This window comes from Tenrec ecaudatus, chromosome 6 (assembly GCF_050624435.1).
Source record: "Tenrec ecaudatus isolate mTenEca1 chromosome 6, mTenEca1.hap1, whole genome shotgun sequence".
In the NCBI taxonomy this organism is placed as follows: Eukaryota; Metazoa; Chordata; class Mammalia; order Afrosoricida; family Tenrecidae; genus Tenrec; species Tenrec ecaudatus.
The window spans coordinates 118523407-118549960 of NC_134535.1; the positions used below are offsets into that span (position 1 = coordinate 118523407).

General features: G+C 44.8%; 1 protein-coding gene across 1 annotated transcript in view; it reads left to right on the top strand.

Annotated features, from left to right (window-relative positions):
• GRIN2B (glutamate ionotropic receptor NMDA type subunit 2B) overlaps positions 1-26554 on the top strand; it is a 370685-nt gene that overhangs the window by 218429 nt on the left and 125702 nt on the right. The window contains exon 3 of the mRNA XM_075553089.1: positions 5487-5601. Within this exon, the coding sequence (XP_075409204.1) occupies positions 5487-5601 (115 nt within the window). The remainder of the gene's footprint in view (positions 1-5486; positions 5602-26554) is intronic.

A 26554-nucleotide genomic window follows, 5' to 3' on the forward strand; every position in this document is an offset into this window, starting at 1 on the left:
GGCCCTATATACAGCAGGACGAACCCTGCCTGGTCCTGTGCATTCTCGCCATCGTTCCTGTGATTGAGGCCACTGATGCAGCCACGCTGTCAAACCCTCTTGTCAAAGGGCTTCCTTCTTTGCTGCCTGCGACTTCAACAAGCATGATGTCCTTCTCTGATGACTGGTCTCTTTGGATAACATGTCCAAAGTATGTGAGACAAGTCTCACCATCTTTGCCTTTCAGGAGCAGGCTGGCTGTGCTTCTTCCAGGCCAGATCTGTTTGTTCTCTCGGCATCACAATTGAAATGCATCACTTCTTCTTCGCTCTTCCACATTCGGTGTTCAACTTTTGCATGCATGTGAGGTGACTGAAAATACTCAAGGGTCAAGAACACCTTAAAGAGCAGATTTACCCAAGGCAATGCACTGTTTGATCAATTGGCTTCTGCTTTGGGGATCCAAAGAAGACAAAAAAACCCCACCACGTCAATCTTTTGTCCATTTACCAGGATGTGACCTACTGATACATTTGTGAGGATTTGGGCTTTCTTTACACTGAGTTTTAATCCAGACTAAAGGCTGCAATCTTTGATCTTCCTCAGCAAGTGCAAATCTTCCTCACTTTTAACAAGTTAGCTTGTATCATCTGTGTATCATAAGTTGTTGGTACACCTTCCTCAAATCCCGATGCCACATTCTTCTACCTATAACGCAAATTATACGTTTATTTGCTCAGCATACAGATTGAATATGTATGGTGAGAGGATGCAATCCTGATGCATATATTTCCTGATTTTCAACCCATGTAGTATTATCTTATTCTGTTCACACCACTGTCTCTTGATCCAAATGTAGGTTTGGCATAAGCACAATGTAGTGTTCTGGGATTCCCATTCTTCTCAAGGCTATCCATAATTTCTTATGATCCACATAGTTGAATACCTTAGCATTGTCCAAAAATCACTGGTAAATATCTTTCTGGTATTCTCTGCTTTCAGTTAAGATCCATATGACATCCTCAGTGATATCCCTTATTTTATGTCCTCTTCTGAATCTGGCTGAACATCTAGAAGCTCCCTGTCAACGTATGCTTCAACTGTTGCTAGATGATCTTCGGCAAAATTTTACTTGTATATGTATTAATGTTCTTGTTCTATAATCTGAGCATTCTTTTCTTTGTAATGGGTAAAATATGTATCTCTTCCATTTGGCCAAGTAGCTGTCTTTCAAATTTCCTGGTAAAGATGAGTGAGTGCTTCCAGTGTTTAATCAGCTATTGAAACATTTCAATTGTTATTACACCAATTCCTGGAGCATTGTTTTTGGCTAATGCAGTCAGTGCAGCTTGAACTTCTTCCCTTTGGTACTATTGGCTCATATACTACTTCTTGAAATGTCTGAATGTAGACCAGTTCTTTTTGGTACAGTGACTCTGTGTACTCTTTCCACTCTCTTTTGATGCTTCCTGCAGTGTTCAATATTTGCCCATAGAATCTTTCAATATTAGAACTCAAGGCTTGAATTTTTTTTTTTAGTTCTTTCATTTTAAGATGTGCTTAGCATGTTATTCCTTTTTAATTTCCTAACTCTAGGTCTTTGTGCATTTCATTATAATATTTTGCTTTGTCTTCTCAAGCTGCTTTTAAAATGTTGCTTAGCTCTTGACTTCATTATTTTTTCTGTGGTATTAAAATGGTCATAGCTACTCTACGATTAAGAGCAAGTTCAAAGTCTCTACTGATATCCACACTGATTCTTTTTTTTAAATCATTTTACTGTGGGCTCGTACAACTCTTATCCCAATCCATACATACATCCATTGTGTCAAGCACATTTGTACATATGTTGCCGTCATCATTCTTAAAACATTTACTTTCTACTTGAGCCCTTGGTTTCAGCTCCTTGTTTTCCACTCCTTCCCCCCCTCCCCCTCCCCCATGAACCCTTGTTTTCTTTTTAATGACCTTTTGCTTTCTTCATGTATGATGTTCTTGAGGTCATCCCAGAACTCAACATGCCTTTTGTCATTCGTGTTTAATGTGTCAAATCTGTTCTTGAAATTCAGGTCAGGTAAACTCAAGGTCATATTTTGGTTCTTGTGGACTTGTTTTAATTCCTTCAGCTTCAACCTGAACTTATATATGAGCAATTTATGATCTATCAGCTTTGGCCTGGTTTTAGAGAATCATATTGAGCTTCTCCATCATCTCTTTCTAAAGATGTAGTCCGTTTATTTCTGTGTGTTCCCTCTGGAGAAGTCTACTTGTTTAGTTCCTTTTTGTGTTGTTCTAAAAGGTATTTGTTGTGAAGAGACCATTTGGTCTTGCAAAATTCTGTCATGTAATCTCGGGTGTCATTTCTGTCACCAAGGCCATATTTTCCATCAGCTGTTCCTTCATCTTTCTTTCCAACTTTTGCATTCCGAAAACCAATACTTATCAATGAGTCTTGAATGTATGTTTGTTCAATTTCAGATGGAAGATGCTGGTAAAATTCTTCAACTTCTTCATCACTAGCTTTGGTGATTAGTGAGTTACATTATAATGTTTGGATATCCTTCTATGCAAATATATGTGTAATCTTATCACAGCATTTTACTGCAAGATAGATCTTGAAATGGCCTTTTGGTGAAGAATACAACACCATTCCTCTTGATTGTTTCATTTCCTTCATAGTAAGCCATATGATTTTATAATTTGAAATGGCTGTTACCATCCATTTCAGTTCACCAATGCTTAAACTATCAATTTTTATGCATCTCATTTTATTTTTTACAACTTCAGATTTCCCTAGATTCATACTTCAGACGTTCCAAGTTCCAAATATTTATTTTTACAGCTATTTCTTCTTATTGTGAGTCCTGCCCCATGAGCAAATGAAGGTCCCCACGGCTTTACTCTCACAGGCTTTACTCCATCTATGTGTTTATGGCTGACTCTTTGGAGAAGGCGTCTCTTTTTCAATTATATTGTGAGTGCCATCCTACCTGGAGGGCTGATCATCTGGCACCCTCTCTGACAATGTCTCAATTCTGTCCATAAGACTGTCAGTGGCTCATTTCTCAGACGTAGACAGCCTACTCCTTCTGTACAGTCCGTTCTTAGTCTGGAAGCTCTGCTGAAGCCTATTCACTTTGGCTGACTCTGCTGGTATTTCAAATACTGATCACACAACTTCTAGCATCACAGCAACACCCTAGCTACCATAATTCGACAAACTCATAGACAATTGGTGGTTCTAAACTATGAGACACCTAAATATTATCTTCAAACTAGTGATGAAGTTGAACAAATAGCACCAAAGATTCGGCACTAGTTTAAGACATGGAGAAAATTTCTCTCTGGAGAATTGAATTAGAGGTACAGTATGTTGGCCAGTTAGAAGTGTCCACAGAAAACAGTCAAGATATGGTAAGGGGAGGGAACTTGAAGTCATGTCACGTAGTGGCTACCTGAGAAAATTAACCTGGTGCTGCATTGAAGAATTAGGTGGAAGTACAAAAAGGACACGCATCTGAGACTGTTGATTGAAATGGTATTTCTCTTCCTATATGGAGGAAGATGGGGCTTTCTAATCCCATAAGGAGTTAGAGTCTTGGAAACCCAGGATTCAGTGCTGTCCTCTGTGGTCACTGTGAGTCGGCATCAACTCGAGAGGAGTCTTTATTCCCATATACCTGTAGAACACTGCAATACTTGAATCTCTTTATACTTCAGCTTCATAATCTATTGAATTAAAATTATAGATCTAGATGAGCAAAAGTGTTCTTTAAAGGTTTAAATAGATTCTTTAAATGATCCACACTAAGTATCTTCACACATGTCAAAAGCTCTCATGTGGAAGAGGGATTAAATGAAAACTGTGTACTATCTAAGGACAAAACAATGCACGAGGGATTGCAAGGGAGAACATTTCAACGTACTGGAAAGAGTCGGGAGATTGACTACTTGGGAGTGGGCAGTGCACTGCCAAGTTCCCCACCAGTCGTCAAGTACTCAGGAAGATGAGAGGGCCGATTTGATGAAGTAGAGGAGAAGTATAAATTACAGGAAGTGGTTGCCTTGTCAATAGGCTGGTCTTTTTCAGTTCAGAGGCCTGTGGATTCCCTATTCTTTTGGGGAACATCCGGGGTGTATTTGTGAAGCCACAAGGCTAGGGAATGCCAGTCTTAAAGTGCACAGGCTGTCCTTGTTGTTAGAAGTTGTCCACGATGGTTTTTTGGTGTTTGCTGTTGAGGTTTCATCCTAATGGCCTGAAGAGTGTGCATCCTATCAACCATGCTGTTGAACCTGGCGTTGCCTAAACTAATCAACTAGGTCTTCTTAGTGAGACTTACAAGAGGGCTCCTGAAGTTGCCTCTTGAAGCAGTTGTCTTCCTTCCAAAGGCTTAGGAGTCTGTTTTGGTCACATCCATGAAGTCCTTTAACACCATCTTCACACTTACAAGATCCCCTTCATGTTTGTTACCAGAGACAGCTCTCACAAGCAACATTAGGCTCAAGACACCCGAGTAGCATGTCATGTGAACACAGCGCTAGTCATTATAATTCCTTGGGCCATTATGGTAAAAGAACATGCATTGCCATCAGCACAGTTACACTAACATAATGAATACCCCCATAGGAATTCCCAGTGAGGAGACTGTACATCAGATGTAACAGCCAGTGGGGAATGGGTGGGTTGGGGTACAGTTTCATGGGGGGAGAACATCTTATTGGTCTGAGGCTAGTTACCTAGTCCACTAATGTTTGCACATGTATCCAAAGCCCTCTGTGAAATGCCTGCCCCTCCGTCCTCTCCAACCTGGACATCTTTTCTGATCATTTCACACAGTGCAACAACCCTGGATTTAGACTCATGCCTGTGGAGTCGGGTGTCTACCTGTTGGACCTTTTGCAACTCTCCGTAGTATGGGCTGAGCGGCATTTAGGAAGAATTAAGAAGCGTGTGCACATAGCTGGGGCGAAGTGCTAAGCCACAATTTCTACCTTTCTTAGCAAAAATTGTCGTCATATACTCCCACTGTCTTCTCTTGTCTCTCCCACCTCCACCCTTTAATCCACCTTCTGTTTTGAATAATAATGGTTAACACTTAATGAGGGTTTACCATACACCAGGTCTTATGGTAAGTGCTTAGCACAAGTTATCTCACTTGTTTCTTCATAAACCTTTAGGAGTATTTTTTAATAAATTTAATAACCTACTTTTTGCAGGTGAAGAAAGGAATTGAGATTCAAAAAAGGTCAGCCAAGAGCGATAGACTGCACTCAAATACACTGCCTTCATTTCAGAGCCTCCTATTATATTTCATATTACTGATATGTGAAAGCTTGGATGAGTTTCTGGTGTAATCAAATGGGCTTTTGAGAGGTGCACATTGGTAATGACATCTGCCTGTCAATCCACCGGTTTATCTGCAGGCAGCTGTGTCTCTGCCTACGTCACCATTTTGTTCTTGGTATGCCATCCTCATTCATTTACTGTTCTTGTTTTCTCTTCACAGGTACCTCATCAATGTCACCTTTGAGGGGAGGAATCTGTCCTTCAGTGAAGATGGCTACCAGATGCACCCGAAACTGGTGATAATCCTTCTGAACAAGGAGAGGAAGTGGGAGAGGGTAGGACATGTCTTTGGCAATTCTCAAGAGACGTAGCGGGGTAGGGATGTAACATTGTAAGCATTCCCTCGATTTGGGTCTCTAGAGTGGATGCACCATAGATAATTATTTTGAGAACAAAAGACCAGTCATTTCGCAAACTTGGAGCTTCATTTTCTTGCTATATTGGTTAATCAAGAGGTTGTTTTCTTTAAGTGTATGACCATTTATTGTTGGCTCTGTTGATGCCTGAATCATGATTGTCTTTTCAGGGGACACTGTCTTCAGGTACAATATGAAATATTTTTGTGATGAAGCCAAATGGGAAGTACAGTTTAGAAGCTGTTCTAGGAAATATCGTGTAGAGGCTCACTGAGCCTAATTTGTGGGCAGACAGGTGTACGGTTAAGGGTGATGGTCTTGTCACCATGTCGGGTCCTGCTCAGCGTCACTCTCCATGTCAGCTAACATCATTGTGTGCAGTTCTACCATTAACAACGAATGTCTGTGGTTGCCAAAACGCCTGCCTTCAACTTAGCTTGCCCCACGAACACCCACCCACCATCACCCGCCCTCAACTTGTAATGACCCTCTGTATTCTGAGACTGTAAATCTTTGTGGGAGCAGACAGACCCATCTTTCTTCCACCGAGTGGCTGATGGTTTGCATCACCCGCCTTGTAGTTAACAGCCCGATCCTTATGCCACGGTACAAAGAGGGCGCCTGTGTAGAACCTACAAATCCCTTAACTAGTCTCTGTCTCCATCTCCTCATCTGTAACATGAGACGAAGAAAAGTACTGACATCACAGAACGGTCACCAGGATTAAATAATTCATATCTGTAAAGTGTTAGGAAGGTATGTGGCATATAGTTAAACCGGAAAAACAAAACTCAATGCCACCAAGTGGATTCCAACTCACAGTGACCCCAGACCAGGGCGGAACCGCCCCTGTGGGTTTCTGAGACCATAAATCCTTAGAGGAATAGAAAGCAACATCTAGCTCTGGAAAGTGAGTCACGTTTCGAAACTACTGACCTTGAAGTTAGCGGCCCAGTGTTTAACCAACCCATATGCCACCTGGGCTCCTTGGTACATAGCGAGCACTTAATAAGTGTTCTAGATTCTCAATTAAATAGAAGTATTCCAGAGAGTAATTTTGTCGCCAGTGTATCTCTAAATATGTCCTGAGGAGCTCTTGTGCCTTGAAATGCTTTGCTGGAAACAAACAGCCCTGTCAATATGTGAAATACGGTGATAGCACCTACCGCCCCCCCTAAGATGCTCAGAGCATGCTCGTGTCCGCAAGTTCTGAGGTCTCTCGTAGCAAAGAGACAGCATGAAATGTGCTCAATCTGGAACTTCCCAAACGGATTTCAGCACAAGACGCCCCTTTACATGAAATTTCATGTGCTGTGAAAACACCTGTGGAAACAAGGAATAAGAACATTGTTTCAGACTCTGTGGGTCCATTGACTTCAAGGTGTCTGCATCATTCTGACTTTAATGGAAACCAAGCTACGGCTCAGAGGGAGTAGCCAGGGGGGGAAATCAGAGTTAGGCATCTTGAAATCCATAATTTCACCAGAGTGCCCGGGCCGTATAAGAGTGCTCACTGGTGAAATTGGGCACACAGAGCTCAGGCAGAAGAAACCTTCAAATAGGCAGGCCTCAACCGGTCAGGTACTTCTGCTTCGTAGGACACAGCAACACAGCTAAAATTGTGCCTGGTGTTTTCTGGAGCAATTGCCCTCTCTGCACTGAGTTATTGTTTGTTCAGACATGGTCGTTCCCCGGGCTCCTCTCCATCCCAATCAAGTCACTTTTCGCTTCTGTGGTAGAGGCGTCATTTAAGGAGTGTTCTGGGAGCCTTGTGTCTAACAGACACTTCTGTGTCTGCAGAAGAGGAGTTATTAATAACTAAGCCTTTGACGTGCTGTCCAGCCACCATAGATTTTATGAAGTAGACTCAAGATTACTGCTCAAGTAGGCGGCATCCCTCAGCTGCCTTCTTTTTAAACGACACCACCCTCCCTGCTGTTGCCTTCTCTCCTTTGGCTGGCTTCGAGACCTGGGAACTCCACCTCTTTTCCAGAGCCTTCCCTTGGAATTTGTATACCTTTACCCCTTATCAAACCTTCTTTGACTCTAGCTATTGAGTTTATTCCCCATTTTTTATCTGACCCAAGAACATGGGTGAGTTGTTGCTAGGTACCATTGAGTCGGTTCCGATTCAGAGTGACTTCATGCACCATCGTCGCATTGGTTGCTATGTTTGACCCCTTTGCTGCAGCCACTGTGTCAGTCCACCTCTTGAGGGTTTTATTTCTGTCACCGACCCTTTACCAAGCATGAGGTCCTTTTCCAAGGATTTGGTATCTTGTATACAAAGTGCGTGAGATCACTCTCAAGGAGCATTCTGGCTGTACATCTTCCAAAACAAAGAAAAACCCAAAACAAAACAAACTCACTACTATTGAGTCAGTGCTGTCTCATAGTGACCCCCTGTGGGTATCTGAGACCATAGCTGTTTATGGGAGAAAAAAGCCCAGTCTTTCACCCGCCATGAAACTACTGGTGATTTCAAAAGCCCACCATGGGGATTGCTGCCCAACAAGTAACCACAACACCGGTGGCTTGTTATTACTGCTCTTCTGGAAGTCCATAATATCTTTGGAACTTTTCACCAACACCATAATTCAAGGGCATCATTTCCTCTCAAATATTCCACAGTCATTAACCATCTTTCACACACATATGAGGCAAATGAAAATGCCCTGGCTTGGGTCAGGGACGCCTTAGTCCTCAAAGTAACATCTTTGCTCTTTAACTCCTTCAATAAATTTGGCCTGGCAATCGGCGCTAAGGGTCTTTACAGCTGTTTCTTCTCATTTTGAGGCAGGCATCCTCAGTAAATAAAGATCCCAGAAGTGTTGCCCCAGCCACATCATTAAGGTCAACTCTAAGGAGAAAACTCTTCCCAGTCATATTTTGAGTGTCTTCTAACCTGAAGGAACCCCGGTGATGTATTAGTTAGGTGTTGGATTGTGATCACATGATCGGCATTTCGAAACCACCAGAAGCCCTGTGGGAGAAAGACAGGGCTTTCAACTCCTGTAAACAGTTACGGTCTCAGAAATCACAAGGGTTTCCATGAGGCAACAGTGACTCCATGCTGGTGAGCTTGATTGGGAGTTTCCAAACTGAGGGGCTCATATTCTGTCATGATACCAGACAAGGTTCTCCTTCTGCCCTTAAGTTTTAATGGTTAGGCCCACAGACTTCTTCCTCCCTAAACAAAACAAAACTCACTGCCATTGAGTTCTTGCCAACTCATAGTGACCCTATTGTATGGGGTAGAATTTCCCCTGTGAGTTTCTGAAACTGTAACTCTTTTTTAAAAAGAATCATTTTATTGGAGCCTCATAGAGCTCTTATCACAATCCATCCATCCATCCATTGTGTCAAGCACATTGACACATTTGTTGCCATCATCATTTTCAAAACATTTTCCTTCTACCTGAGCCCTTGGTATCAGCTCCTCATTTTTTCCCTCCCTCCCTCATGAACCCTTGATAATTTATAAATTAGTATGTTTTCATGTCTTACACGAGACTGTAACTCTTTGAGAGTAGAAAGCCCAATCTTCTCCCATAGACGATCTAGTGGTTTCGAACTCCTGGCCTTGTGTTTATCAGCTCACCCTGTAACTCCTGTGCCATCAGGGCTCCTTAATCCTTCTTCCTGGTGTGTCCTTATCCTGGAATCGGTGACTCCGCTGGCATTTGAAATGCTGGTAGTGCAACCTCAAGTGTCGCAACAACATGCGCCCACCAAAGTGAGACAAACAGGAGAGCAGCGGCCAAGAACTTGCCATGATTTTTTAAAAGGCATCATCCCTTCCCCTACCCCTGCCATTGATCCATTGAGACCAGTCTGACTAGAGTGGGTCTCCTAAAACACCTCTCTGATGGTGGTCTTCCTCTGTCCCCAACATTCTCTACAAAGGTTTTGTGGTTAATGGATTGGGTTCAAACCTTATTCCTGTATTCAAGACTCTGATCTCCTCCTCCCATTGTCCCATCTCACCTTCAAGCCTCATTTACCTCCCCTCTCTACTGAGAGTGTGCCCCCTGTTTGTTCTGCCCCCTGTACAATGTGCCACGATGTTTCCTTTTCCTAGAAAAAGATTTCTAATTAGATCAATCATCACCATCATTTGATAGCCAATCAAAATGCCACTGCTTCCTTGCCTCACCTTTGACCTAGATTTAACTCCTCATCCCCTTGTCTTCCATAGTTATGTTCATCCCTCTGCTGCATGCCCTTCACAGCCGCCTTGTGTTGGAGGTGTGTCTGTGTGTCTGTGTGTGTGTGTGTCTGTGTGTGTGTGTGTGTGTGTGTGTGTTTCCAGAGGGCAAAAACTGCACCCTGTTTTCCTTGTGTCCCTCCCAGCACCTGGGGGAGCGTAATGCACAGAGCAGGTCAAGAAACAGTTGTTAAATGAATGAGGACTGTTACATAACACAAGACTCTCGGGTTGGTGAAGAATCTAAGTTTCTACTATTGCATTTGATATGATAGCTTTTTCTAAGGGAACTAACATCATTATGTAGATTGGGGTTTTACAGATCATAATTTTCAAGTACTAAGGGAACTTGCTATTAAAAGAAATCTGTGGTTAATCTTTTTGTAAAGTCTCTTGGTAGGGGTTGGGAGTGATAAAACAGAACACTTCCATCCTGACTTGGTTAAATCATTTAAAACATTTCTGGAGAGAGATTTTCAGTGTCCCTTGAGTTCACTGAGTCGCTTAACGCCTGCACTTGGAAGCCCTTGTGGGGGCTTGCTGGTTGCAGGGAGTGTGGCGTGAACCAGTCATGGCTCCAGGACATGTGGGGGGAAAGTGCACCCTGGGTGGTTATACCTCGTCTTTCACAGTTACCTTTGCCCCCATGCCCTCTGCATTCTTCACATCCCCAACACCACTCAAGCAGTTTCCCATGACGGAGTCTGCAGTCTCATGAGGGACAGGCGAGAGCATGGAGATTATACAAGGAGGACCGGACCCTGGAAAAACAAGCAGAGCTCTGGATTCATGTAGAAAACATGGGTTGAGGGCTGGACTCTTAGCTTCTAATCATGCTGCCACGAGCCATGTGACCTCTTCTCCACCTTTCTTGATCTTTCTCCTAAATGATGACATGAGACTAAGAAAATATTTAGGACTCCTGATGGCATGGCGGCTACATGTTGGGCTGTGATCCGCAAGGTCAGTAGTTTGAAACTATCCACCGCTCCAAAGGAGAACAATGAAGCTTTCTACTCCCATAAAGAGTTACAGTCTCAGAAACGTATCCCGTCTTATAAGGGCAGTAGGAGCCATCATCAGCTTGACAGCAGTGAATTTGGTTTGTTTGGGAGATTACAATTCTAACTGCTTAGATGGCAAATTCATACTGTAAGTAGTCCAGCACTTGGAATGGAAACGGGTGAGAGTCCGAACACAGAAAAAGAACCGGGGTATCATTTTTAAGGGAAGTAGCTATCAGAGTGATCTAGGTCATTGTGGCCATTTAGTTAGACATCTTCTGTCCAGAAACATCTTCTCTGATGTCCCAAACTACAGGGGCTCCCAGTCCCTCTGTCTCAATGTTCCACTTCCGTTTTCATCATGAAACCTGCATGATCTGATATTTCACTTCCTGGTCTGTTTGTTGCCTGTCTCTTCAGGCCAGGATGAGAGTTTCATGGGAGCTAGGGCTTTGTCATTGCTGTTCACCCTTATAACCCTAGCATGTTAGAGGGCAGGCTCGTAGTGAACACTCTAAGGATAATGGTTCAACACCACGAGAAGTCCACATACTTAGGAGAGTTAGACAGCTGTCCAGCTATTTGGCTTCTACCCTGGAAAGCTTCACGTCAGACACAATTATTAGCTTAGGAGAGTATGAGAGCAGGTGCTTTTCCCATCTTTGAAGCAAACGGCCAAGTGCCAGCAAAGGACTGGGGGGTGGGGGGTAGACAACTTGATTGCCGCTCCATCTTCAGTGGAGGCGTGTGTGCAAACCACTTTTAATCAGGAACCTCCAGTGGAGGAAGATTCATTACCTGGTTGGTGTGAAGCATGCACTTGGCTTTGGAGAATATTCCTTCAGGTTTTCCAAAAGTACTCTCAACCCTGCAGTCTCACAGATTGAGTTCCTTTGGCAAGACTTGACGGCAAGACAACACAGTCCATGGGACCGAGCCTGCTTTCGGGAATCTGAGGGAAGTGAGTTTAATTCCCCACGTTGCCATTTATCGGCTGTATAAACCTGCCCACGTGGCTGATGTTATCTGAGTTGACCTCCCTCTTGTCAAAGGGGGTTTTACATGGATCTGTTACAGGGATGGAGTGAGGTTTTGAGGACAAACCCCAGTTCACTGTCAATAGCCTGAAACACATCAGTGTTCATCAAATGTCCATTGGTTGGCCCTGCCCACCTGTTGTAATTCTCTAAGGTAATATTTTCACATGACAAGAAAACCCAAATGGTATGAAAGAGTAGCCAGTAAAAACTATCTTTCCTCCTTTTGCCCCCAGGAGGCCTCCCCAGAGCCAGTATTTTTTTTTACCAGTTTTTCAAGTGGTCCTCTGAAAACACTCCAAGCGTATATCAACAGATTTTATGTATTTACCCAATTTCCAAAGAAAAAGAGAAAGACCACCACCACCAACAAAACCAGACAATAGAAAACAAGTACTTACTCTTTTTAACTTTCAATGGGAGAGACGCTATGTAATTGGGGTCTTTGGGTGGTAGAAATGAACTCAGTTGTTTTATCACAGCCTGGAAGTTTAAGTCCACCCCGTGAACGCCTCAGAAGAATAGCCTGTTGATCGACTAAAATTCAGCCATCAAATCTTTGTGGAGCACAGTTCTACTCTGGGCACACAGAAGGGTCTCCGGGAGTCAGAATCAGCTCGATCACAACGGGTCGATAAACAACCACAATAAGCCAGGAAAGTAAAAGAGCAGAGATTTCTAGATCAGAATCACGTTCACAGAAAGTCAGGTATCTCTCTCCATTATGAGGAGTGTGGAGATGGATATCTAAGAATACACACACACACACACACACACACACACACGGCATGGTGAGCTGGTGTTTGGGTCAGAAATGTTGAAAATAAAGGTATGCAGAGCAGGTTCATTTGTGAGACCAAGCCGGGGGCAGCTGCGTAAACTTGCATTAAATATAGCCGGGCACAGAGCAGCCGCTCTGGCAAGCATTCCGGCTTCTCAGTCTCTCTCAGCCTCTCATGATTTGCTTCATTGCTACTGCTCTCTGCTTCCATTGAATCGTTCCTAAAATGGGGATAATAAAAGTGAAATGCAGTGGGGGTGGGGAGGTGTTCTGAGGAATGACTTCAAGAAATGATGATGGTGCATTTTCAGGCTGGGAGATGTAAACAGACCTGAAAGGGACTGTCTGGGTCAGGCGGGCAAAAGCTGCTGCCAGACTGGCACCTCTGCTCAAAGAGCCCAGACTATGTTTTATAAGCCCACTCCCCCTGCTCTGCCGCCCTTGTGAGAAGCGTGTCCTTTCCTTGTATAGGTGACAACATTCGTAGTTGGCCCTGGAGCCCCCGGTTCTCTTTAGTGTGTGAGCCTGGCAGCAGTGAGCAGGAATGGCTGCTACATCCCCAGTGACTAAGGTGCTTGAAGGGAAGTGCTGGCACCCAGTGCTGGGCCCTCCATAGGGTTGATGAATTCATGGATGGGCCAACGGGAGAGAGCAAGGGTAATCCAACTGGTAGCCCGAACATTCCCTAGAGCAGTCGCAGCTGCAGTAGCACCAGAATGACAGGTTGATGTCCCAGCAAGCTGGAGCCTGAGATGAATGAGCAGGTCACCTGTCCGGGAGACTGCATGGAGGCGTTCACTCCAGGTATAGACATGGCGATTCTGCACAGGAACACATTCACATGCAAACAGACAGATTGGTTCATTTGGTTGTCCAGTATACCTCAGTGCCCAGCCCAGCATGAGCTCACAACAGCGTAAGGACTCCCTCAGTATTTGGTGACCTGTCCCAGCTGCATCACCCTGCCCCCTCCCAGGAGAACCGAGGCACGGTGCCTGCTCTATGCAGGCTCAACAGAGGGGATCTAAGAAGGTGAAACAGAAGCTCCTCGTGCCAGGGGTGTTTGTTCTGGGTCTCCTGATGCCATCAGTTGACAACCGGCTATTTTTACCGACTTTGAACGGAGTACAAATATGCACACTTGGATTAAGGGATTAGAAAACAGGATTTATGGAGAAAGGTTGTGGGAATTGGGGTCATTGAGGAGAAGAAGCAAAGACAACGAGGTGATGACTTACTCTCTTTAAGTCGATGCACAATTACTGTCCCCAGGATGAAGATCAGCCGCTCCTTCACTACTCTGAGACAGAGCCAGAGAAACTGGACTGAAGATCAAGCACAGAGGATTTCTATTAGCTCTAGGGAGAAATTCAGTTCAGGATGACGTTCAAAGTCTGAAATTGGATATGTATGTCTTCGCCTCTCTCTGTGTACAGCCCTGGCCAACTATCGGTGCACGAACTGCTTTTTGCCCCTTCAGAATCAATTCTGGTGGCACAAGTCATTTGGGGGTTGCATTTGCACTTTCCTTTCATCCATCTGTTGATCCATCCATCCACCTACCTATTCATCCCACATGTAATAGTGAATGCCTCTGATGGGCCAGTGGGAGAAAGATAAGACACTCTACTCCCATAAAGATGTACAGTCTCGGAAACCCACAGAGGCAGTTCTACTCGGTCCTATAGAGTCACTCTGAGTTGGAATCAAATTGATGGCAATGTGAGTGACAATGAGTCAAACATTTGCTCTCACTAACTTAGTATCTTACATTTCCTAGTGACTGACAAGAGAAGAAAATAATTTATGAAACAAACGGTGTCCACTGTGACACTTGGAATTTCTTTCACCTACGTTGATTATTCATCTTCATATTTGAAAGTAGCTACCATTTGGGTTGATGTTTAATGTTGCTCAGCTAATATATATATTATATAACATAGATATATTCTTAGGACAATAGCTTCCAGGTTATATCTTTGGGATGTTATGCTCACATCCAAGTGGTCCCTTCTTATTAGACCCTCCCTGAATTTCATGAGTCCATGTCCAGTCTGGCAAACAGACCCTGGGGCAGCCCCTGGAGGAGAAAGTATGTCACAGAGTGCCCAACTCTAAACACCATGTGAGGCCCCGTGTGCAATGTCATGTTGCTAATCCCATGGTCATTTGTGAAATGAGTCAAAGAGAAAAGGAAGATGCATCAGGAACGTGGACTTTGGGAATATCCTTTGGGAAAGGCTGCTTGAGTTTAGGTGCTTGTCAACAGCCACTGAATGAAAAGGATGAAAGAACAAGATAACCTTGGCTGGTTGAACTTTTAAAATCTGTAGATAGTTGGTAGGAGGGGGGAAAGATCCAAACGTAACTCTGAGATTGGAGCAGTGGCTTAATTAACCTTGACTTAAGGAAACTCAGTCCAGGGAAAAGTGACCCGAAAGCCAAAAGACAGCTCTCATCCATCTTGTACATTTTTATTGAGAATTTTATTTCCTGGCAGTCATCTGTGGCTGGGCCCTGAGTCCTCGGAACTATTTTTCTAGTTTCTGAGTTATAATGTTTTTCCCGGAGTGGCATTGACAATGGTGGCTAAAGAGATGACAAGGTCCTTGTAATTACATTCAGAGTAAACACAATATTTGTGATTTCCTGATTATAAAAGTAATTGATGTTTCTCAAAGACAGTTGGCGGTGGGGCTAGGGAATCAGAATTAAAATTGCCCGCATCCCACCTACACAAAGAACTCACTTAAATCCAAACTCCCTGCCATCAAATCAGATCTGACTCATAGCAACAGAATAGAACTGCTGCTTTGGGTATCCTAGGCTGCAAATCTTTATGAGAGTAGAAAGCCTCATCTTTTTCCCTCAGGGTAGTGTGTGGGTTTGAACTGCTGACCTTGTAGTTCATAGCCCAGCATGTAACCTAGTACACCACCAGAGCTACCTAGAGAACTAACAGTTACTTATATCTCTCATCAGTGCTTTTGATATTATATGCATGCATATATAATATTTTATATATGCATGCATCTTATTATATAATTTGATCCAATAAGACTGGGTACATAATGTAAGAATATTTTACAACCTACTTTTCTTCTGGATATGATGTTATAGCTTTGTGGCTATGTTCTTAAATATTCAAAAGCATGTACTGCCTAATATTGGGTCCCTGCATTTTGCAAGTGACCAAATGATCAACTATTAGCTGAACGTTGTCAACTTCAACCCACAACGAGGCACCTTGGAAGACAGGTCTGGCTATCTGCTTCCCAAAGGTCACCGCCTTCTAAACTGTGTGGAGCAGTTCTCTCTGGGTACCTGGGATGAGGTAGAACTGATCGGACGGCAACTAGGAACAACAGCATGGCTTGTGAGGGTGTGCTGTACATCTTTAAATTGGTCCCTGGTGATTCAACATCCCCCTGCGTGTCAAACAGAGGCTCTGGTTCTCAGGGTAGAACAATTGCTGAAGTCTTAATGCTTCAACTTGGATGTCAGAAGATTGCACTCCAATGGAGCAAGGTTTGGTCATGTTTGCCATCTCATGCCCCTGAATGTTACAAAGGAAAACCCTTCATGTGTTGAGTCTATGAATTCAGTACCAACGAGTGGACAGGTGTGCTGCTGGTGTGTACGTCTGTCCCTTGTGCTGAGGTTTGCAGAGGGTTCTCCTTTAGAGTTTCGGCCTTTGCTGATAAGTCTACCTCTGCGTAGCCCCATCACATGGAGAATGGGAAAGGCCAGGTGTTCTGTATGTGTTGACCTCTCTCATTACACTGACGCTATGTCCTTGAATGTTGAAGATGTTCAAAGAAACTAGTGGGCCTCTGCCGGCTGACGTCCTTTCCAACACTATTTCTATTCTCCACCCAAGGAGCCCTGATGGCATAGTGTTTACACCGCAGGATAGCAGTTCGAAACCACCCGCTGCTTCACAGGAGAAAGACGGGGCTTTCCGCTCCATAAAGGAAGGACCATTTTGGAAATCCACAGGGCCATGCACAGGGGCAGTGTAGTCTGTCCTGTAGGGTCGCTCTGAGTCAGCATCACGTAAAGGGCAATGAGTTTGCCACAAGTGACCCATGAAGAAGAGAGAGCCCAACCCCTTTCTTTCACAGTGGGGACAGCACCTGCCTGTGTCACATAAACCAAACAACTCCAAACTCACTGCCATTGAGTCGATACCGGCTTAGAGTGACCCTCTAGGACTGGGTAGAACAGTACCTATGAACTTCAGAGTGTGTTAATAGTTACAGGAGGCAATGGTTTCAAACTGCTGACCTTGCAGACCAAAGTCCTTCATCTCTATGCCAACAGGCCCTAAGAACAAATATACCTAGCCTACTTTAACAGTGGGCTGTTCTTTTTCCTATCCATATTTTTTTCCACCAACCAAGCTACTTTGTGCATGTATTAATTGCATGTTGATTTACTGAGATCTGACATCTAACGTGCAATTTATCAGATTGGACTATCTTTCATATCCAAGCACCCCGCTTCTGATTGAACCCCAGGAAAGGCTTGCTTTTGGTTTTTCCTATGGTAAGGATGTATCTGCATCAGTCCATGGTGACTTCCCCTCACAGTACTTCTTTTTAGGCCTGGTCAGAAACAGGGCAAAAGCAAGTCATGTGCACAGGAAAAATACAAACTCTGAATATGGCCAAGTAAACATTTCATCAGTCTGTGACAAAGATTTGAAAGGCAACATGGGCCAATTGAGAAAAATATTCTCTTTCAGGATGAAAGCTATTCATAAAAAGCATGGGTACCAATTTCCTAAAACAACTATAAAGACCACTTGACACCGCGTTCACTCTAACTCGCGTCATTAGGGAAGAGCGTTTCCCAGTCTTTTCCGTGGCCGGCTTTGGGGAAGGAGATCTCCAGGCCTTTCTTTGAAGGAGCCTTTGGGTCAACGAAAGGCAGGCCTGATGATGGAGTGGGTGCCCTTGCGCTGCTAACCGCAATGCCAGCCATCTCACACTACCAGTTGCTCCTTGGGAGGAAGTGTGGGCTCTCTACTACCGTAGAGAGTAACAGTCTCTGGGACCCACAGGGGGGCAGGTCTATTCTGTCCTATGGGGTCTCTGTGAGTCAGTCAACTCGATGGCAGTGAGCCTTTCTGTTTGTTTAGGGTGGACTTGAACCTCCTGTGTTAGTCTGGTAGAATAGAGAAGCAAATTAATAGACTCTTAGGTGTGTTTCAGAAGGAGCTTTATATACCAGAGCAATTGAATATTGAGAAAACATCCCAGTCCAGTCCATCAACTCCATCAGTCCAGTATTAGGCTATATGTCTGATATCAATCTATAAATTCCTCTTCAGATCACGAAACACATTCAATGATGTCAAATGCATGATGATCACAGGCCAGTGGGTGGAAAGTCTTATGGATCCAGTGGTGGCGTGAGCGTCTCAGCACTGGCAGGGGTCTCCACATGGCTTCTCCAGCTCAGGGCACCAGTGTAACTCCATGTGTCTTGTCAGGTGCAATGTCTCTCGGAGTAAGCCCGTGTCCCGCCTCCAGTGAGCTATTTATCTCGTTAGTGCCTCCAAATGAAGTCATCAAGCTGCCCCTTCACTCTCAATCCTCTCAAAGTGACAACAGATTACATAACAAACACACCTCCAATGTTTCATTTAGCCGTGAGGAGCACCAACCCCCAAAGACCCTACACTAGCCCTAGACTTGAGAGGAGTGATTAAGGCTGATTGGATCACGTTCTGCTGGTGAGGGCAGGCAGTCTTGTAAAGGGTGGTGACTCGGGTGGGCTGGAAGCACGCCGCCTGCTCTACCGCATCCCAGCTTGGTCCTGGGATCCAGATGTTCTCGGCGGCTCCTCAAGGTGGCCCACTGCTGATCTGAGAGGTATTGCTGATCTTGGCTCTGTCAGCTAAATGTCAAGCAGATCTTTGCCCTGGGAACAGGGAGTGGGAAACATGATGCTGGAAGGGGATCTAAAAGGAGAGCACGGGTAGGTGATGATGATTGCGGACGGAAGGACAGACTGTGGGAGGAGGCCTTGCTCCACTGCTGGTCTTTCCAGGGGTAAAGCATTTCCCCCTCACATGCAGCCTTCTCCGGACATCCCTGATGTCCTTCCAGCCCAAGCACTGCTGTGGGGTGTCATCCCTGATCACCTCCCGCGCCCAGCCCTTTGCTAGTAATATGTGCTGTTCCCCTTCCTCCATCCATAAGGAAGGGGGCTGGGCTGGCATAGGTCAGAGCACTGCCTCTCAGGTAGAAGTTCCGGTGCTATTTAAGCCGCTTCACCAATCTCTTTAAAGAAAAGTTCAAAAAAAATGCTGTCTTCTTTACAGGTGTCGGGAAAGAGGTATAACTTCTAGAATGGTCTAGCTTGGGATTAGGGGATGTTAGGAATTGGCCACAGCACACTCGGTATTTATATAACACTTTATTAGCCATAGGGAGCCCTGATGGCATAGTGCTTATATCCTGGGCTGCAATTGGCAACATCGGCAGTTTGAAACAACCAGCCACTCCATGGGAGAAAGACAGGTCTTTATTCCTGCAAAGAGTTATAGCCTCAGAAACCCACAGGGGGGCAGGGGCACTATGAGTCGGCATTGCCTCGATGGCAGTGTTTGGTTCATTAGCAATGGTGTTTGCAAAAACCTTAGCAAATCTGATTTCATTTTAATTCCCATTACATGAGCAAAACAAGAACTGGTAAGATAAGTAAACTGAGGCTCACTGAAGTGACAATTTTTCCAATAAATGGCAGTGCTGGTATAAACATTTCTTCTAGCTCAGTTAACTCCAGGGTACTTTTTGCCTTGGCAAGAGTATAAGAGCCCACCTAGACTAAGAGGGTGGAAATATAATGGTGTCTGTGGGAAAATGTTGAAGAGGACCAGCCATACCATGGAAGTCTGTTGACCTGATCACTTTAGATTTTTTAAATTTAAATATTTGTTAAGAAACAGGCAAGGAATCTAGCTCAGAAGCAACAAAGCCCACATGGAAGAAGCACATCAGCCTGAGCGATCACTAGGTGTCGCAGAGAGCAGGTATAAGGCATCATCAGAAGAAAAAAAATCTTACAATAGTGAATGAAGAGAGGAGTGCAGAATGGAGACCCAAAGCCCATTTGTCGGCCACTGGAGATCCCCCTTGCAGAGGGGTCTATGGGAGGAGATGAGTCAGTCAGGATGTGATGTAGCACCGATGAAGAATACAGCTTTCCTCCAGTTCCTAAATGCTTCCTCCCCCCCAACTATCATGATCCGAATTCTACCTTGCAAGTCTGGCTAGACCAGAGGATGTACACTGGTGCATATAGGAGCTGGAGGCACAGGGAATCCAGGGCGGATGATACCTTCGGGACCAGGGGTGTGAGGGGCCATACTGGGAGAGTAGAGGGTGAGTGGATTGGAAAGAGGGAACCGATTACAAGGATCTACATGTGACAACAGAAAAGAGGATGAAGGGAGACGCGGGACAGGGAAAGATATGACAAAATAATAATTTATAAATTATCAAGGGCTCATGAGGTAGTGGGGGGTGGGGAGGGAGGGGAAAAAAAGAGGACCTGATGAAAAGGGCTTAAGTGGAGAGCAAATGCTTTGAAATTGATGAGGGCAAAGAATGTACAGATGTGCTTTATACAATTGATATATGTATGGATTGTGATAAGAGTTGTATGAGTCCCTAATAAAATGTTTTTTAAAATAAATAAGTAAATAAAAAGTAGTTTAAGAAAAGAATTTATAGCAAGAAAAAGAAACAGGCAAGGGGAGAGTTGGGCAGGCTGTAGATGACTGAGTTTCACATTTCCCTGCGATAAGCAAGACTTGGAAGATGGAAGGGAAGGAGAGAAAGGAAGGGAGGGAGGGAGGGAGGGAAGAAGAACAAGGTGAATGACATAAGGGAAATTCTTCCCCACATCTCGAGACCTCTTCACTAAACTGTGTCTCTGTGTACGCACACGGGTGTGGGTGAGCTCTCACAAACACACACATAAGCATGCCCTCTTTTTTCAGTTGAGAACAGGAGCCTTTCCCCCCAAATTTCCAGGTGAGAATATGCTTCTTTGGTTGACAAAGGCCATAGCTACCTATGGAAGCAGCTGCCTAGGTGCTGTTTGCAAGGAGGGAATTTTCTAGGAAGCCATCCCCTCTGCATGGAAAGCGCCTGTAGAACACAGCCACCAGGCAGTGGCTCTGTGGCCATGCAGTCCCACGGATCAGACCGCCACTGGAGGGGCAGAGAAATGTTGAAACACCGAGGGAAATTGCACATAACTGACCTACAACACAGCAGGAGAGTGATACGAACTTTCAACTTTGTTTTATAGAAAACAAAAACATCATCAACAGAATATTTTATGAAGCCAACTAGCAAAGGGTGAAGCATTTAGAGATCGCATAAAACACGAGCTGAATGCGTGTTAAGATTGAGGAAAAGACATCTGAGCAAAACGCAGACAACAAGCACACGGACCTTCTACGAGGCATCCTCGCCGTGGCACCGCTGCCCCCAACGTGGCCCTGGGCTTTGTGGTACATGGGCTGACTTAAGAGGAAGGAGGTGGTGGTGGCCTTTTGTTTTTCTGCTTTTAATTTCAGTGATCATCTATTGATTGTTACAGTTAGCCTCTATTTGGACAAGATGTGACACTTGTTGAGAGGAAGTTTTTAAGTGTATTTTTCCTAAAGAAAAGTTATTTAAAACGTCAGATGAAAAGTCAGGTGAGTAGCACAGAGGTGTGGCGAAAATCATTAGTGATACCTGCGTGTCTGAATCAGGGAAATATGCTCAGAGGGCTAAGACTGGTCTGACTGCCCGCTCACCCCCAGTTACGGCCGTGAGGGCTAACCTACATGTCCACAGCCTTCCCCTGCCCCCCTCACTTCTCTGTACATCAGCACTTACCCTACACTTCAGACAGGGGCCCCTAGCCAGCCTATATTCTCTCCTGGACCTGTTGCCCCTTTTTTGGCCTTGGACCCTAGGCTTTACATACCTACTCGCCTGTGCCTAGAGCAATGGCTTGTCCAAAAGCACCAACAAACAAACAAACAAATCCAATGCCATTGAGTGGATTCCGAATCGTAGGGACTCTGCAGGAGAGAGTAGAAGCGCCCCTGCAGGTTTCTGAGACTATACCCTCTTTACTGGAGTAGAAAGCTCACTCCTTCTCCACAGAGTGGCTGGTGGTATCAAACAGCTGACCATGCACTTAGCAGCCCAACGTGTAACCACGGTGCTAGCCGGGCTCCGTGACTTGTCCTGTGAAATGTGAATAGATGTTGGTTCTCACCTCTCTGCTGTAGTTTCCTCATTTATCCAACAAGAATACTCATAGTGCCTGCCTCCAAGTATTGCCGCGAGGATCCAGCCAGTTTTGATTCATACACAGTTCTTAGCGACCCCGGACACATAGCAAGTGCTCTATATGTGTTCACTGTTATTTTACCTGACCACACTTTAAACCAGAGATTCAAATGCTTGAAATTGGATTCTAGTGGAGAAAAATGAAAAATGACCACAACTCACACACACACACACACACACGGTGGAGAGAGAGACAGAGAGAGAGAGAGAGAGAGAGAGAGAGAGAGAGAGAGAGAGAGAGAGAGAGAGAGAGAGAACAAGCATAAGTGCGGTTGAATTTTGACCTTAATCATTAAAGGGGTGGAAACTTACAAACAGCTAATAGATTTCTCAATATATTCCATGATAAATTGGCAATGAGCAAACTTTTTTCACTTTTTTTCTTAAATAATTTTTTGCACAATTTTAAAAAGTAAGTATTAAATACTAATAGAGCAAGGCGAACGCCCATCACCTAGCCCAGCAGTCCATTCCGGACCCATCGCCCAGACATTGACAGCATATTGTTGGTTCTTACAAACCAGTGCCATTGGCTCTGACTCAAAGCAAGCCTGAAGAACAGAGTAGAACCACTCCGAAGGGTTTCTGAGATGGAAAGCCTGAGAAAGTCAGATTCTTCTGAGCAGTAAGCCTCAATTGTCTCCTGTAGAAGCAGTGGGAGGTTTGAACCACTGAGCTTGTGGTGAGCAGCTAGATGGTGCACCCGTGGCTCCACCAGGGCACCTCTCCAAAACCATTTCCAAACCTAGGAAAAGAACCCCAGCTCACTGGTGGCCATGCTGAACACGAAGGAAGTGGTGGTGAAATGGGAGGCGAAAGGCAGTACCACTGATGCCCGGGTCGTGTTTCCTGTTTACACTGTTGGCTCCAAAGAACCAGCCCAATCAGTGTCACCGGAGACTTCTCTAGAAATGCACATTCCCAGGCCATTCCCTAGAAACTATAGGCATGAGGCCCAGCTATCTGAGGTCTAGCCTGTGAACACTTTACATAGCTGATTCCCTTCCGCCAGGAGACCATACGTATTTGTTTAATAGATAGTTACGATGGCCATTCTAACATCTCTTTCCGCTCTCACCCTGTTTTCCAGCCGTTAACTCTTGAAATTAAACTGAATCTCTATCCCTTACTTCAACGGAGGGCAGAGGCAGAAGTCTGGCAAGAAAGAGTTAACACCTGTCCTCCTTCCTTCCCCAGGAGGAGATGCTGACTGAGCTGTCCTCTTGGTATCATACTCTCAAAACCAAACTCACTGTCATCCAGGCCATTCTGACTCAGAGTGACTCTGCCAGGAATGAAGAACCTCCTCTTTCGCCCATGGAGTGGCTGGTGGTTTCAAGCTGCTGACCTTGCCCGACTCATAACCATTAGCTGCTTTAAAACACACACACACACACACACACACACACACTCCTGCATAACACACACGTATGTGTATATCCCTGATTTTGGCTGCATTGTCTGGGTCTAGCCATCTAAAAAGCATTCCCTGACTCCCTCCTAAGTGCCAATCACTAGTCTAGGTGCTGGGGAATCAGTATTTAACAAAATCAAGAAATTCCCTGCCCTCAATGAGCGCAGGCCTTTGCTGGAAGGGTCATACGAAGAACGCATAAATACAGATAATAATTTCAAGGCTACCAAGTGCTAGAAGATAGTAAGATAGGTGATGCCAGTCCCCAGAAGCACTTTTGGAAGTGAGTCCTTTAAACCCGTTGGCCGTCAAATTTCTTAAAAAGTACATCCAAGGGCTATTGGTAGAAATGTAACTGGATATTTATTTAAAAGAAAACACTTTTGAAGTCATACCCATAGGTGCTCTGCTTAAATTTTATAGAGATGCTGTGTTGCAGACACAGGCTCCGTTCTAAGCCACAGGGGAAGGAAGGGTAATATCTGATCTTCCATTTTTGGTGCTTCATTGCTGCTAGGTTTTAGAGAATGAAATGTGAATTTTTATAGTGGGCACATCAGGCTAGGAAAATGCCGGTATCTGTGCTTACTGTCTCTGAAGAGTCTAGAGGTATACACCTCATTATTGAATAAGAGTTCAGTAAGTCATCTAGCCTCACCTCTGCTCTGTTGAGGATGGCATTCTTTTGGTTTCTCCCCAGCTACCACAGCAATGACTTCACACTCCCTACACCCCCCCCCCCCCGTGCTTCCACTTGACCTTGCTCTTGATCCCCAATGTGGTAAGTCCAGATCCTGGTGATGGCGTGGAGGAACAGTTACAGCCTGGTGTCCCCAGCGTGTGTGTTGTTGTTCTGTGTAACCTGCAGAGACTTTCTGGTTTTAAATTACGTTGGTGACTGTGGTGGTGGTGAAGTGCTTGCTGTCCACTTGATTCTGACAGTGACCCTGTGTGACAGAACTGCCCTCCTGGCATTTCTTGGCTGTGGTTGTTCCAGAAGCAGATGGCCAGGTTTCTGTCTTGCAGAGCCACTTGCAGTGGGTTCAAACCATGACCCTCCGGATGGCAGCTGAACCCTTGACCTTGAGGCTACCAGTTCTAGCACTGAACAATCAAATTATCACACAACCGCAGATTTCTAGATTGTCTGGGGGAAAAAAAAAGGAGATGTGGCAACACTGGGATCCCATTCCCCTGGGACCGAAGGGCTGTTGCCCCTTGGATGGAATGTACACTCTCCATTTGACATAGTGGTTACCAGTGGGCTGCGATCTGCATGGTTGGCAGTTCAGAACCACCCGCCACTCTGCAGGAGAAAGACAGAGCTTTCTACTCCTGTAAACAGTTGCAGTCTCGGAAACTCACAGTGGCGTTTCTACCCTGTCCTTTAAGGCCACTCTCTATTGTTCTAGACCCGAGAGCAGTACGTTTGAGGAGAAGTTTTAGTTCAGTACAGCCCCCGAGTGCCCCACCACTCATGATTATCCACCTGATCCCTGTAAACACTGGAGCTTGAAACTTCCGTTCGGCCCCTGTTTCAAATCTAAAATGCCTATCTTGGCGGCTACACTCAGTGTTAAGGAATTGGGTATTTAGGGAGCGAACCCATACATTGCTCACTGCAATCCACCTTAGAGTCTTGGGGGTGCGGGGGAAGGCGACGGAGATTCCGAACATGTTCTTAGAAGTGCATTCCTGCAAAGAACCATCACAGTTGGTTTTGTACTGAGTCTTCAGTTTCATCTTAGAATTCTAAAAGGTATCAAAGACACTACCTGTTGAAAGGTTTATTTGTCAGACAAAAAGAAACAGAAAAACACACTTCTGATGCCTTGAAAAGTTTAGATAGACCCAAACCAAACCAAACCCAACATCAAGGCTGTAAATTGTTCTGGGGCTGTTTCCCCCACAACGCCCCGTGCCTTCATGCTTACTCATTGGACTCAATCTGCAAACACAGCAGGTCGAAACCAATAACCGCTCCACGGGGAAAAGACGGGGCTTTCTACTCACATAAAGAGTTATATTCGCTGGAACTCACAGGGACAGTTCTACCCTGACCTTTCCTGTTGCTATGAGTCAGCATTCACCCGATGGCAGTGAGTTTAAAGTTTTTTTGGTTTTCTCTAAAGTGGCTCGTGGGTTTGAACCACTGGTCTTGCGGTTCAGAGTCCCACACGTACCTGATAGCACCACTAGGACCACTTATTAGGTAGGTTATAGGGAGGGGATGGATTTTTTTTTTTTTTTTGCATGGCAAAGGGACCAGTCGTCCCTGAAGAAGCATTCTTGAATGACTTCATAGACCTGAACTTCCACGTGGAATCGAGGGCACTTACCTATTCAAGGAAGGAAGAATTCCAGAGAATGAACCTCGGCTTGGAAAGACGTGAATGAAGGAGGGACTTGGACCCACGAAAGGAAGGAGGGGTGTGCAATACAGAAATAAATGAAATTAGAAATAAAAATGGGCAGCATGCCGGCACATCTTGAACATAAAGACAGAACGCTGACAGTGATTAAAGAGAGAATGCCGTGGTCTGGGGGAAGGGAGGGCGAGATGATTACTCTGATTAAACGAAGGCAAAGGAGAGAGAGGAGAGAGGGAGCCAAAAAACAAAATCAAGAAAGAGTAGATGGAAGCTGTGCCTCCAGACCCCTGCTGGACCCACAGAAACTGTGAGACACGTTTATAAGCCATTAAGCCTGGGGAAATTTCCCTCACCCCACCCCTTTACAAAACAAAACAAAACAGCCGTAGATAATCAATATAAAACCAAAGACATGAAGGATTTAAAGAAGGACATACAATCTGGCTAAGAGAACCAAGAAAAATATGAATTGAGAGATAGGTCTTTAAAAACAGGGAGTGTTTTCTGAGGCGCTAGAATGAAGGACCTGTGGGCGAACGATAGTGGAGTTATGGGGCCCCCGGGGCCCTGGGGGTAAGCACTGCACTGGCTGCCCGGTGGTACTTCACACTCACCAGCCGAGGACGTGAAGGTCAGTCGCTCTTAGAAACCCTACATCACGATGTTGTGAGTTGTGATCCACTCTATGG